The sequence below is a fragment of the Falco biarmicus genome, chromosome 5 (genome assembly GCF_023638135.1).
Source record: "Falco biarmicus isolate bFalBia1 chromosome 5, bFalBia1.pri, whole genome shotgun sequence".
Lineage (NCBI taxonomy): Eukaryota > Metazoa > Chordata > Aves > Falconiformes > Falconidae > Falco > Falco biarmicus.
The window spans coordinates 51,637,813-51,653,887 of NC_079292.1; the positions used below are offsets into that span (position 1 = coordinate 51,637,813).

The window sequence follows — 16,075 nt, forward strand, 5'->3', positions numbered from 1 at the left end:
AAACCACTAAAGAGAGCTAAATGCTGAAAACTTCATGAGACAAGTATCTCCAATGAAGCAGACAGGAAAAACGGAAAAAGTGCAATTTCACCTTTTGCCTACATTTACCCTTCAGTTTAACCCTACTGACCACTGGTTATATTTCTACATTTTTTAATGTGCTCATTGTTTAATAAGCACTGATTACAGACTATTTATATTTGTTCAGTGATTAAAATTCCTAAATATATGTTCAATTAATTTATACTGAAGGAGAAAAGTTTTAATGGTAGCTCTGCATTATGACTTCACTGTCTTGGAATGCTTTTCTCCACAAAATTCTCATTTCAATTGGACAGCGGGTCTAAGAAGAGATTTAAATCTTCCCCAAACTTTACATATTTAAAAATATTTTTCTAAAGAATTCATCTTTCATAATAGACTACTGTACTCTTACTTTCAGCTTCCTGAAAGGCAATGAATTCTATTGTCTTCCTGAACAATAGATTTTATGACAAATTATTAGTGTCTTAAGCACCTACTAAGCACTACTGCATATTTACCCTAAGTCTAAACAGCATAAAGCATCACCCCTTCCATGCTTGCTCTTCATACCGTTCTCAAGATATATTTTTGAAACTGAATTCTTATAAAATTGTATCTGACTTTTTGTACCTTTAGGGCAAAAATTTCAGCTTCTCTTTTCCCTGACTGTACAACCAGAACCACACAAACCAGCAGTAAATGCATTCCAAAGAGGTAATAAACCAGTCTGTTTCATGTAGGAGAATATTTTGGGGCAGAGAACAAGTTGAACTAGCCCCTCACCCCAGCCTCTACTTTTAAGCAGCAGGCCGAGGCATGTTGGAGGAGTACCAAGGGCAGGGCAAGCTTTTAACTCTTCAGTCATCACAACAGCAGGAGACTGGCCTAAGGTCAAGGGAGCAGGATGGTAGATTTAAGCAACTTTTACCTCTTGCCTTCTAAACAATATTGACTGTAAACTACACAGATGAATTTTGAATGCCTAATGAATAGCATATCAAAAAAGCTTTACCCCAATTTGTAGTTTAAACTGCCCCAAAATTCCTGCAAACCATTGAGCATTTTCATCCCTAACATTGTGTATGTCATTGAACTGATGTCATAAATTGCAAAAAAAGAAGAAAAAGGTAGGAAACCAAGAGAGAAAGTTTTCAAATTTTCTTATTATACAGTATTTAAAAATTATTTTAAGTACATATGCATCTATATTGTAATATATCAACTGATAGAACACCATAAAGGATTGTTGTTAATATGGAAGTCTATGGTGCATCACCTTTATATAACTCTTTAATGTCTAGTAAGTTTAAAAATATTGTTTTCTTACTACAAATTCTGTCTCTTTTAAACAAGAAATCCTTACTCCTATTGCCTATCCATATAGTCTATCTGAAAACAATCTGACATGTCTTACCTTTCTGTATCGTTCTCAAAATACTGAAAATCTCTTCCCATATTACTTGCTACTGTCACTGACTGTTGCAGTGTGACTTGAGCTAATGTGTTATTGTTGTCTTTCCTCTCCCCACTGCAATTAACCCAAGATTCAATGCTCTTCTGCTTCACTCTCTGATCTTCTTTATTTTCCTTTTGGTGCACAGGTATGGAGGAGTTAATGAATGTGGCCCGAATATGGCCAGTAGTAATCCGTCTTTCAGAAGGCTCCCACAAGACCTGTTTATTTTCTGTCACAGCCATGATAAAGAGGTTATTTTCCTGTAGGCAGCCAGTGGATGTTTGCTTTAAATGACTTTGCAGTGATTCTGGTCCATCTCCATCAGTAACGTTTAGTTCACCATACTCATGTGCATGACGATGTTTAATACTAAGTTTCATCAATTGATTAAAATACCAGCATTGTTCCTGTGCAGAATCAATACAAGAGGCAATCCTGAAAGAAGATAAAAATGTTTTCACATGTGTTTCAGACTTAAATGCTTTTTAAAAAATATACTCTGTTATTTTCTAAACTACCTCAAGTATCCTTACATGTTTCCATATTCTTACAGTGAACAGTAATGATCCTGATTGAAAACCAGTTTCAGTATTTATAAATTTTAATTGTATTTTTCTTTTTTTGGTAGTATATCAAATATAATCACATATACTAGATTGCTTATTTTACTCTGACTTTTTTTTTTTTTTTTAAGTTTTCAGTCAGTTTGAAATAGGCACTAAGTTGTGCATTTCACTATTAATTTTCTGTGTGGTTAGAGGCATAAGATGCCAAAAATATAAGAGGATTTGAGGCAATTTTGTTATAAATCCTGTAATATTCTTAATGATTCAATTTTATCTGGGAACTGTGAAAGCTAATACAAAAGCAACAGTAATTTTAAAATATAGATTAGAACTACAGCAACAAAACCCAAACACAGATTCAAACCAACAAACCATAATGCCTAGAGAGAATTTCAGAAAACAGAAACCTTTTTTTAGTATAGATATTTTTATCAATAGAAGGGAAGGTACTAGACTGAAGCAACATTAATCTATAAAGTCTGGTGCTCATTAGTTCTTTGTGTTATACTATCTGACTGACAAAGATGAGTAAGAGCGAATATGAACTAGTTGTTACAGATTCAGAAAGCTGCCTGTATTTGGACAGTGTACATTGTATTAGGCAGCAGGTACTTTTGGAATTATGAAACTTTTCCTTTCACAGCACTGACAGATGCAGAGATCTGTAAATTGCCGCTATTTTCAGAGGAGCGCAAAGTCAGTTGTAGGCCACCAATCCAAGAGAAAAAGAAGAAATAAGATCAATTCTCTTGGGAGTCTGGAAAAATCAGGTCTTAAGATTGTAGTTTGAACAACAGAACTTTCCTGCCTGTTCATCATTCTTGAAAGATGAAGCTTTTGCAAGGTTTTATTGTGAAAAGAATTCTTGAAAGAGGAAGCTTTTACAAGGTTTTATTGTGAAAAGACTCTTTACTTACAGAACTGTTTCCTCTAATGAATTTCAACTAAGGACTTTTTAGACTTTTAAGAACATACAGAATCAGGTCTTACAAAAGTAAAAAAGGTCCTAACTCTTCACTAACTCTGCTAGTGCAACCTCGGTGCTATTGGACAAAATCTGAATGGCTAAATTAGAAGCCAAATCCACACAGCCTAATTACACAACTCACTGCGCATTAGCTGTACATTTGATTGTCCATTACACATTACTACTACTCCTGTTAATTCCACAAATACGACAATTCCTAAAAATATTTAAACCAGTGCTTAAGAATCTAAAAAATTCTTGCTGTCTCCTACCACACAATAAGAATAGAAATTTCTTCAACATGAAATACTTAAAATATTATTTAAATACTTTAACTAATTTAAGATGACAAATTTGGTACAAGATCATTACCAAATTTCTACAAAACATGCTATGGTTAGAAGACCAAAAAGTAAAGAAATAAAAAACCTCCAAAATAAATTCCCACCTTCCCAGTCTCGTCCCCCGTTCCCGCCCCCTCCCCCCCCAGTTGGTTTGTTTTAGTTTTCTTTGTTTGTTTATTCAAGGATTAAAATATCGTGGACAAACCCAGAATGTTTTATATACTGGGCAAAACAAACTTCTGTGTGAAAAACATATCTTAAGTATACTTTTCATTCTGAAAAAAAGACAAATTAAAAAAAAAAAAACCACACCGTAACAGTGTACAGAGTGGAATACTTTTGCATCCTTTCCTCTGATGTAGGGGCATCTTGAGCAGCTCTTTCACCCTTCCAGTGGCTATGATAGGGCAAGCAGAAATGGGAGGGGAGGCTGCAGGCAACTGAAAATTCGGGCAGGGAGTAATATGGTCACCAGGGATTATGTGTTGATTTTTTCACAGAAGCTGCTTTTGGGCAGTTTTTCCAAGCAGTGGTTGCAAAATACAGACTTGTTGCTGTGGGCATGCACCCCATGTCCCAGCTGACACATTCCCTGGCAATCCACAATCATACTCTGATTTTGTATGATTTTTTTAGGCTCCCCTCTGTCTTTCAGTGGCTTTCCTTTTAGGCGGTCAGATCAGCCTAAGTTTCAAGAAGCTGTAACGGAAACTGTATTGACATCTCAGAGAATTACAAGCAATGAAGTGGCTTGGTAACTGTGTTTGGGATTCTTCTGTAAAGGTGAGGTTCCAAAGCACAGATAACAAATATTAAGATGGAGCCTGAGGGCTAGGTGGCAGTCAGCTTGGTGGTTCCCTTAGGTGAAAGGGGATTTCAGGCAGCTCTGGAGAAAAAAAGAACCATCCAATAGACTTGGGGTAGAGCTATTGTATCAATGCACTGCAGCTTTCTCAGTGTCTCAAAAGGACTGCATTCTTGGCACCGAAGACTTGTTCCTGAAGACCACTTGTTCAAACCACAGAAAGGAAGCTGCTATAATGGAAAATATGCAGACCTGATTTACTTCCGTAATGGAAAAAACCCAAAACACATACAAGGAAGGAGAGAAGACCAGGTAAGAAATATCACAGTATTAAGACTACCTGAAAAGGAAATATTGTGGTATCAGAAAAGTAAATCAGTTGCTTGCCTTTCAGACCTCTCTTGGCTTTATAGGTCAAGGGGTCTGGTCACATTAACTCTTCTGGAATTGCTTCTTGGTTAAGATACAGCCAAGGTTTTAAGCATAAATTGGCATCTAGACCAGAACAAGAAATGGGATTATCCTGATGGAAGCACCAGTAATCCATATACTGCCTGGCTGCTTAGTATGTAATGAAATGTAGATGAATATGACAGTCTTGCTACAGCAAAATTTTTATGGCTTCCAGCTTTGACCAGCACATTCTCTCATGTTCAATGGCTACCCACAGCTTTATTTTGATTTTAACAAGTGGAAGTAATTTATGACATATGTAAATTTTAGCACAGCCACAAAGGATATACTGCTTTTTCAGTGGGAGGATGGGATAATAAGCCAGAAGAGGAAGGGATGGGTCTTTCACAGCAATGTACCAATGTGCTAGATCTGTCCCTGATAGTACCCAAAGACCAAGATATTACTTTCACAAACAAGTGCTAAGAGCAGAAATTACCTGTAGCTTTCTTACCAAAAAATACCTCTCAACTTGTGCCAGGATTTTCCAGGAACTTTGAGGAAAGATAAAAGCATTAGAAACAGATTTTAATCTATTTAGAAATTCAAGCCAGGCATTTATTAATGCCTGCTACAGCTTCAGTCCTAACATCAATCCACCAAGGATATCCATCACTGTCATCTTGGTTAATTTAGACCAAACCCTACTTTCACGTGCAGTGTTTGGGGAAGGAAGAGTAGAGGTGGGGAGCAGCAAACCCTTACTGACACCACCTAGGAAGTATAAAGACCCATGCACAGGCTGACTTAACCGATATGGAAAAGAACAAGTTATCCATTCTTAAAGGCCTTTCAGTGGAGTTTAAATCAGCCAAAATGTTGGCACTTAGAAAGTTTAAGGTGGCAGCGGAAGCTTGCTTACAGAACTGACACATTTTGTATAGAATTGCAGATGCAATTGCAGTAGGAAATGACAGCCAAGTTGTTCAAAGAGCATCATTTTGTCCAAATGAGACAGTAAAAACTATATGGAGAAGTCAGCAGAACAAAGCTCTTGGAGGCAAAAAGGACAGTAGACAAACAAGCTGGTTCTAATCAGCAATGGCAGCTTTCTCCTGGCCATTGCAGCTAAATCATAAATAATATTCTACCCCTTTGTGTGCTAGTCAGAATTTTGCTTAATATTATGTTTTTCCCTTTGCAGCTCTACTGCAATTTTCATAATTCTGATACATGGACTACTCAAATAGTACACTCCAACTTTAACTGAGCTTTTGTTTGTAATAGTGTGGTAAAATCTAATTTGCCTTTGGGAAAACTTCTATAATAATCATTATTGATGTTCAACTGCAGGTTACAAAAGTCCCTTACAAACACATGAAAGAAGTAACTGTTTACATATTTTCTCCTGTAATGCCATTTATGAAATTCCCCATCATTTTCACTGTATTATACATACAGTATTTATAAAGTCCAAGTTCCACTAGCCAGACATCTGCATATTTGATGACCGAAAGCAAATTACCGCAGCCAAGGTGTCGTGTTTTTTTTTTTTTTATATGATTACTCACTACAAGACATCTAAAGTGACAGAAAGCATTTATTAGAATAAAGTTAAGTTTAAAATGTGTTTCATTCTTAAGCATGGCAAGAACAGTGAAATTTCAGGCAGAAAGCACAGAAAATTTAATTGGGCAGCAGTGGCGTATGAAACAGGGATTAGGGAAGCAAGCAGTGATTACTTTTGGCAGCTTACATACTTGAGGTCACACCTACAGGGGCTCATAACTTAGCAAGATGGGAAACAGACAGAAGTTTGCTCTATTGTTGGACTGTTCTTTAGCAATGTCACATTAATTCTAAGTATTGCAGTATGTACATATAATAGCTATGCTCTTAAGGCTTATATACAAACAAGTTGTTTAGAGTTCCTTTTATGAACTGCAGTTTTCAATGGTTTTCAAATCACCCATAAACTGTACTTTTAGTCAAAATAAACCAGAGGGTTTTAACACGCAATAAATTAATTTTAAGACTAAATTTGATAAAGATGCTTCAACCATGTCAAAGTCACCAATTTATAAGATTGTGAATGGATTTGCAAAACCTTAAAAAACCCACAACCCCCCCACCCCACCCCCCTCCCCGCAAAACATACATTCAGGAAAGGAGAGACATTTACATAAATTCTGCTCCCTAGTATTGTTCTTCTCAAACACCTGCAAGCTTTTTCAAACAAAACTTATATATAACCATAGAAAAATTCTCAACTGAAGCGACCTCAGGAGGTCTGTAGTCTAACCTTCTCCTTCAAAGCTGGGTTAGCTCTGAGATCAGACCAGGTTGCTCAGAGCTTTATCCAGTCAGCTCTTGCAAACCTTCAAGAACAGAGACTGTACAACCTCTCTGGGCAACCTGTTGCAATTCATCACTGTCCTAACAGGAAAGGGTTTTTCCTGCTGTCCACTTGTACTGGGACTGGCTGGGATGCAGTTAATTCTCATTATAGCTGCACATACAGTGCTGTGTTTTAGATTTGTGACTGAAACTGTATTGATAAAACATCAATGTTTTGCTGAACAGTGCTTGGACAGAGTCAAGGCCCTCTCTCTCCCCCTCAGCAAGTAGGCTGGGAAGGAACACAGCCAAGACAGCTGACCTGAACTGACAAAGGCTATATTCCATGCCATGTAACATTATGCTCAGCAACAAAACTTCGAGGGGGGCAGAGGAGGGAGTGTCTTTGCAAGGAAGCCATTGCTCAGAGAACAGTTGGGCATCAGTTTGCTGGTGGGAGGCAACTGCTTTGCATCGCTTCCTTGCTGTTTCTTTCCTTCCCCTTCTTCCCCTCTTTCCTTCATTTATCAAACTGTCTTTATCTCTTGCTTCTGGTCTTCTGATTCTCCCTCCCATCCTGCTGGCGGTGGTGGGAGTAGCGAGTGAGCAGCTGGTAGGTGCTTAGTTACTGACTGCAATCAATCAACCACACCAGCCTGAACCTCTCTTGTTTCAGCTTAGATCCTTGTTGCTCATCCTCCTGTCATGCACCACTTCAAACAGCCTGGCTGTATCTTCCTAAGCATGTGCTTGAACCCCCTGACCATTCAGTATCTTCTATGTATTGGTGACCCAAAATATGGGCACATTGTTCCAGATGCAAACTAACAAGGGCTGAAGAGAGGGAAATGATAACTTCTCTCAACCTACTGGCTATGATCCTGTAGATACAGCCCAGGATGTTCTTAACTTTCTTTGGTACCAGGGCACACCACTGGCTGACATTCAGTTCCTTATCTATGTAGATTCAGAGGTCCTTTTCAGCAGAGACATTTCTCAGCCAGCCAGTCCCGGACTGTACTGTTGCAAGGGGTCACTCCTTCCAAGGTAATGAACTTTGCACTTGTCCTTGTTGAATTCACAGAGCTCCTGTTGGCCTGTCTCCCCATCTTGCCTAGGTCCTTCTGAATGGTAGCCTTGCCCTCAAGCATGTAAACAGTTTCCTCCAAATTGTTGTCGTCTGCAAGCATGGTAAGTGTGCACTCCACCTCCTGCTCCAGGTCTTCGATAAAGATGTTAGAAGACAAGTCAGCCTCCGTAAGGTAGCATGAGCATTAATTATTAATAGTTAATGGATGACCTGAGGCTGACTACCCAACAGAATTCTTACTTGCCTAGCTGCCCATTCATGCAGACCATGGTTAAATGAACCAGTAGATTTTATAAATATCATCTTTCCTTCCCATTTTTTACCATCTTGTAGAAATTTATGTGAAAGCTAGGTCCTTAGATTCTATTACAGCTCTCTCAGAAGTTATATCCTAATTACAGATTGGCATTTTTTTCTGCAAAGGATACTGATGAAATCAGTCCTAAATCTTAGACATAAGAAAATTTTCTCTACCATATAGGAGGAGTACTTTTTCTTAAAAGGCAAAAAGGAGAGGGAAAAAAAAAAAAGAAAAGAAAAAATAAAAGAAGTGAAAGAACACTTTTTCAAAATGGTAAATAGATTAGGAAGTATCAGCTTCCCACCTGCAAATCAGAAGCCAAAAGTCACAAAAGAGAAGACATATCTTAAGGGTTTAATGGAGAAACACATAGGAGTTCTAGGAGCCACCTGGACCTTACATCCAGAAAACTGCACTATATAATTTCTCCCAAACTAATTTAAATCTAATTCTTAATATGAAGCTCTTTTCAAATAAATTTGTTTTGTGAGCTATGAAGATTTTATTGCAGCTTAGTAACAGCTAATAATACATCAATGTAATAACCTGTAGGCAGTAACAAGGTACCATGGATATACGGGCTTACAGGTAAATACAAAGCAGTTAGATTATGAAAAAAATGTGGCTACTTTTCCTGAACCAACAAAATACACAAGAAGTCCAGACTAAAGCATTGTTAAATGTCACATGCTTCACCTGCTCTGGGATAATGTTCAGTACCTGCTAGGATCAAGGAAACTATCTTTCCAAGCATCAGCAGACAAGTTGTATATTGAAAGGACTACTGGCTAGGAAATTAAAAGGAAGCAAGAAAGAAGACATGCAATATTACCAAGTGTGAAAACATGAGAAAGTCAGATATTGCAAAATGATGAAGATAGCAGGTATAAACGATAAAATGCTACTTGCAATGTTGTCACAGTTTAACCCTAGTCAGCAACTAAGTACCATGGAGCTGCTTGCTCACTCCCCTGCACCCCCCTCCCCCCACCACGGGATGAAGAGGAGAATTAGGAAAAAGGCAGAACACATTGGTTGAGGTAAGAACAGTTTAATCACTGAAATAAAATATAATAATAATAATATCTGTAATGAAAAGGGAGACTACAAACAAGAGAGAAATAAAACCCAAGAAAAACAAGTCACACACAATGCAGTTGCTCACCACCTGCTGACCAATACCTAGCCAGTCCCCAAGCAGCAGTTGGCCCCTCCTAGCCAACTCCCTCTTGTTTATATACTGAGCATGACAGTCATTGGTATGGAATATCTCTTTGGCTAGTTAGAGTCAGCTGTCCTGGCTGTGCTCCCTCCTGGCTTCTTGTGTACTCCCTCATTAGCAGAGCATGGGAAACCGAGAAGTCCTTGACTTAGAGTAAGCACTTTTTAGCAACAACTAAAATATCAGTGTGTTATCAACATTATTCTCATACTAAATCCAAAACACAGCACTGCACCAGCTACTAGGATGAAAATTAACTCTATCCCAACCAAAAGCAGGACAAATGTCTAAGATGAAGTCACTGGACAACTAGCCATGGTAATAATAATAAAGGTAGCATGTATGACAAAATCAAAGACCTGTAAACAGAGCCATCTGATCAACTACTTTAAGAGAAAAGAGGTCAAATCTTTTGCAATCATTTAGAACATGAATAATACAGACATGGAAAACAAATGCAGGGAAAAAAAATACATGCATATTGCACCAATAGCCAAACTAGGTTTTATGAAGGTAAAGATGAAAATCATGTTAATATGGTTATACCACTTCCAGGATTTAAGCTACTATTCCTGCATGCCACTGTACTATCTTGTGTGTATGGATTCATTCAACTACTGCTAACTGAAGGTTTTGAAACTACTTCAAAGGTTTTGAAACTGTTTTCTCAAACAAACAATCAAAAGTCAGGGTCCACATATTAAAATATCTGATTGAAGTACTCTCTGCACTGAAGTCAATGATTCTAATCTCTTTCTTAACATAATACATTTCTAGGCAAAAAGCTAAGTAACGTTTATGAGATGCCAAACTGCACTTAATACACGAAAACATATTTCTGGATGCAATTTATATTCACATAAATGCATACCTGAGTTCAGCAGCCTTTTTTTTTAGTAGAACATTTTCTTCAATTTGAACTTGACAAAGTTCCAGAAAAGTTCTTGATTCTGATCCTTTGATTCTTTCAGTTGTGGGTAAACTGTGACACCTTAAGACTTCACCATCAAGAACCTGTAAACTAGGAAGGACCTTAGACACAGAAGGCCTTAGAAAAGAGAGTCAGAATTAGTTTTACAAAAAAAAAATAAAAATATATATCTAATGCTAGAACTCCCACTTTATTGATATAATCATCTAACAAGACAGAACATGACAGTTTCCCTAAGTATTTGTATATATCTGTCCTTATTTCATATGTTTATATATTAACTAAAACTTTATTCTTAATAAACCACAGAACTTAGCAAGATTTCTTAATGCTTTATTGGCACAAGGACCACTGCTGAAACACTGACCCCAGGGGGGTCAATGGCAACATTCTCAATTCACCAGAGCTAGCATTTTCCCTACTTAAATAACAAGAAAACTTGACACACCTGTGCATAGGCACCTGTAATGCATTTGATTAGTAGGGCACACAACAAATTAAGTCATGGGATTAAGATACAGCTCAAATTTTGTTGACACATTGAAAGGTTTAGATTTAAAAACTGCTCAGAGTACTAACGTTGTCAGTCTTGCTGCATTTACCATTTGCATATACCAGACAAAGCAATATGATATTCTGTCTGACTGACAGGAAAAAGTTCACTTTTGAAATATTGCATTTGGGTCAGTGAAAGGGATGACAGTAGATATGACATTTCCTTGTTATGAAAAAGACAACTGGGGCCACTGATGTAATAAAACAATATATATCAATTAAAAAACCCCATACCATCAATGCTCTCTCTTTTAGGTTATTTTGAAATATAATCTAGTACTGCAACCTTTTTTCACATATTTTTTATACCACACCATGTTTCTTGAAAGTTCCAAGATTGCAAAATTGTTTAAATCAATACATCAACAGTCAATATTTTCATTAAGTTAGTTTTAAATAATACTTCAGAACTCTTGAAAGAACACTTAATGTAGGCTGTAAGTCCCCTTAGTAAAGAAGATAATAATGTTTTCAACAATTTAGAACTCCCTGACTATTCTCTGAAAGTAAAGGACTGTTACTCAGCTCAGACAATACAGACTAAATTTAAAATCAGAGAATGTTTCTATAACTGAGATAGAATATTCCAAAACGTAGCTCAATAGAATAGAATATTAATTTTTTGCAAATATAAAACTTACATTCTCTGCTGCCCATTAATGTAAGAATAACACTGTCCGAAATACATTTGGAATAAAACAATGGGTGTAGATAAGACAGTCCCTGAAAAAACAGGGAGAAATTACCAAAGCTGATGTTGAATAGTGATGCATCAAAAAAGTGCCATATCGAAGTTGATTGATGCTGGAAGTAGTGTGTCTTAGAGCTATGGGATCTCAACACTAGTTTTTCCAGCTGGGTTTCTCCTGGTGAAGGGCTGAGTCAATATTTCATTTAGTGAAAACTTCCTGGTGAATATTCTGTCACTTAAGAGGCTCTATTAATCATTACAGCATTGAAACACATTCCCCTAGGAGTCCTCATACTGATCCCAGGGTTTAATTTTTAAAAAGCAATTTCTTACTACTTCACTTTTGTTGGTGTTATCACTGGCTGGACATGAAAGTACAAAACCAATTGGGAAATTTTACAACTAATTCCTTTGTTGGTATCAAGGGGTTATGTAAAGTTCACTGGAACATATTGCCTGAAGTTACGGTCAATGCTGTATTCAGCAAATCCATATTTTATAGTATCCCATACTTTAAATCCTTTAGACAAATGAATCTTTTGTCTAATCACAAAAGCTCTATTGGGTCAAGCAATCTAAAGTGTCAGTTCTTATAGTTAAATTGGAATTCAGAAAGCTTTTCCCCTCCAGGTTAGAAATGAAACACTAGTTAGTGCTGTAAAATAGTGGGAATTAAAACAATGTAAATGGGAATTTAAAATATTGTCACAGTCACTGAATTTTATTCACAAAATTACCTGCAGGAACTACAGTAGTGCAAATAAGTCTGCTCATTAAAAACCAAACAAACCAACCAAGAATGTATTTGTAAAACTATCTCTTAAACTACTCAAATATTTCCAACCAAAAGTTTCAAATAGATGTTTTTTTCCATTGGAATACTAATCAAAAATTTGTACAAAAATCTTCTAATGGAAGATGCACATGTAAGAGTGGGGGTTTTTTTTGCTTTTTGTCTTAAAATACAACATATATTCCAAAACACATATACCCCAAAATTTGCTGTTGTTATACTAGGTAATCTAATATAGCAAATGTGAACACAATTTATCTAACCACATTCTTGTATAACATTGCAGTGTAAAGTCTCAAATTTAACTGACTTGATATTATACAAAGAACAATTTTGGCCATTCTTCAAAATTGCTTAGCTTAAAAAAATCATATTTTTCTAAAAAACACAAAACTTCAATCACCTGATATAATTACATCCAAAATAAAAGTCCAACTGCTGTGTCTTATTTACTACCTCAGACATTTTATTATGTCAACAATTTCCTAGGTAAATACTTTATTTCCTTAGCTGAAAGACTTGGTAATGATTTAAATTCTTAAGAATTAAATTCTTCTTTGTATGTTTAATTAAATGATGGTAAAAGTTCACTAAAAGACACTACCATTTCAACACATATTCTTGAACATCACCTAAAAATCTAAACTTGCATTTCCAACTTGTCGTTCTGCTCTTGAAGGCTGGTAGACTAGAAAGTATTAATTCTAAGGAAGATGAAAGAACACTTCACATTAAATTTTTAATTTTTTTAAAGTTTTAAATTAAAGTTTAAAAACTGTCCTTTTGCTGAGCAATTCTCTCAAACAGCTTTAAGTTTTGATAGCATTGGCCCATACATACAGGATATCAGACCAGAGAATTCTCAAAGAAACAGGAGACTTCTACAAAATACAAAAAAACCAAGCCAACCACAAACAAAAACCAACCCCCCCAAAAAAACCACAAAAAAACCCCTACTCATGCACCATTTTATTCATATGGCTTGCAAATACAATCCCATCACAACTACTCATATCAGAGATTCTGGTGACTGCATCTCATTTCATATGTCAAGTTGCCTTTCTACCTTATCCAGTTTATATATATATATCTATAATAGCCTCTAGGACCAGCTCTTTAATTTTTTTTTTTTTTTTCAGATTATGAGTGTTATACCTCACTGGAGAGCAAAGAACAGCATTCCTTTTATACCTGTGTCTAAGAGCTATTAATTTTTGGTGTAAAGATAAGGAATTCTCAGAACAAGAAAACAGTCTAAGCAAAAATCAACCATTCATTCCAACTTTTTCTTCTTCTAAATTTTTTTTCCTTAAAAGATAGTAAGTCAAGGATTCAATGATACGTTTATTACAGACACCACCTTTTCTCTATGTGCAGTGTGAACTTGTCACAGCAGCAAGACTGTTACGCAGTGAATGGATGAAGTGATGGGAGTAAATAAAAAAAAAAACCAAGACAGCAAAGCAGAAACTACAAGAAGGTACATGATAGACATGGAAGTAATGGTTCTGAGAAGGGCAAGTGAGCAGTGAAAGAACATAATTAATCAGAGAAAAAATAAAGGTTTGAAACAGTGCAGATGAAAGAGAAGGAGAAAAAGATTGAATGGATGGTTATGTCTTTGTGTAAAAGTTTTAACGGAATGTGCAATAGGGTAATAAGGGTCAGACAAAAGTCAGTTAACAAAGGTGGTAAATTTGTCAGTAAAGAGGAATAACTAGAATTCATGTTGAAAAAGACAACACTGTGATCAATGGACAAAGAAGCAGTTACAAAGAAACAGCACAGAGAAGGCCTATACCATCTTTATAATTTCTTTATTTGCCTAAAAAAAACTGTCATAAAGAAAAATACTCATGTAGGATAATAATTAAACAGCATACAGAGACCACTGCCAGTTTTAGCACAAACTGCTTCTTATTAAGGTTGAAGTACTAGTTCAAACATCAAGATTTTTGTTTGAACAAAACTAAAAACTGGAATTCTTAGAAAATAAAGATCTCAGAATTGCATTTTGTTTTATTTTCATGTAATTGTCTTCCAATTTGTGGTAATGTTCATACTTACCTCATTTCTACTGTTTAACTAACATACATACACCAAGTTCTTGGCTGATTGTTATTGATGAGCAAGAAGTATATACGCCTAGGTTTTGCCTGAGTGATTTTTTGATTTAACAAATTTTTCTTACCTCCAATTCCTGTCTTGGAGAAGAGGATTTCCACCGAGTGACAACTCCCTTAGTTTATGACAGCCACTTAGCCATGTAATGACATCTTTAAGGTCTGTATTGTAGTAGGAAAGAAAATTAAATATGAATTTGAATGTAGAACCATAATATTTCTCATAAAATCTTACATGAACGTAAAATGTACCAAACCCATGAAGTACAACAAACTATTCTGTTACTTATACTATATAGTTACAATTAATATCTATAATGTTCATGTTTGGGAAATATTTATATGTTTTCTGTATAAATGTCTCATAAATAAATTGGAGCAATCACATTCAAATAAATTCATAATCTAATAAAGAAGTTCTTGTTTGGATGAGGTTTTATGTTCTTTATACAACTCACCTAACAAACAGTTATTTTTGATATCCAGCTTTTCCAAAGATACAAATGAATTTAAAGGCACAAGCTCAGTTAATCTAAGAACAAAACAGAAGATATTTTTTTTTTTTCAAGTAAATAAAGCAACAGTTCATGAACAGAAAGGCACTGGAACCTTTTACAGTTATGACAATTTGCTTATTTACATATGAAAATACTCATTTAGCTATCCAAGGTGCTAAAATTAATTACTGAAATTTTAAATTGAAAGCATTTATTAGCCTTCTCTGTAGCTCAGGTTTTAATATTTACTCATTAATGTTTTATCTGGTAAATATTTAATTCTGTTTCTTGCATTTAGTGCTGGGGATCTGAAGTCTTGTAAAATTTACACAACTCAATTGGCTTTTCATTAGGCACCATAACTAGAATGAAACTATCAGAAGGCCCTGATTCTGGAGAAGAAATAAAATTTGCTTTTCCTCTTTCCCTTAGTTTCTCATTGGTCAAACTTCTTGTCAGTTTTTTTTTTCTCTTCTCCACTCAACACATTATTTTCTAGATCCTGAAACTAACATAATTGCTGTCAGAGTTGTATTTCTTAACAAGTTAAGGCTGCACTGTCCTGTAATATATTTTCAGTGCTTCCTCTGTCTTACTACTTTCTGTAACACAGTGTCAAACAGGTGCCTGTTATACAGACAGTTATGGAATTGCTGTTCTGGCATATCAGAGCTTTTCTTGTGCAATAAAGCAGCAAAGCAGTAGTAAAACGGTGACAAAATTCTTATTTGTAGTATTGAAGAGTAAATGCAAGAGCTGAAATGAGCTGAAATTCACCTGTACAAAGGACTTTGGACTGTAAGATGTGTATTACCTCTACTACTAAAACATTATTTTCCAGTGTTATTCAAGTTTCTTTACTTAAAAAACTTGCACTGGTGCAACTAGGAATGAATGCTGAATGGCTCGGTAAGTTGCCAGGCTATTTCCAACTATCACTTTTCAGTTTTAAAAGTTTATTTTGTTTTATGTTAAATGAA

General features: G+C 35.8%; 1 protein-coding gene across 1 annotated transcript in view; it reads right to left on the reverse strand.

The window, feature by feature from the left end:
• Positions 1-16,075, reverse strand: part of LRRIQ1 (leucine rich repeats and IQ motif containing 1) — a 113,750-nt gene that overhangs the window by 72,104 nt on the left and 25,571 nt on the right. The window contains exons 12-15 of the mRNA XM_056340918.1: positions 15,057-15,130; positions 14,667-14,760; positions 10,377-10,553; positions 1,439-1,915 (exon numbers count right to left, since the gene is read on the reverse strand). Of these exons, the coding sequence (XP_056196893.1) occupies positions 1,439-1,915; positions 10,377-10,553; positions 14,667-14,760; positions 15,057-15,130 (822 nt within the window). The remainder of the gene's footprint in view (positions 1-1,438; positions 1,916-10,376; positions 10,554-14,666; positions 14,761-15,056; positions 15,131-16,075) is intronic.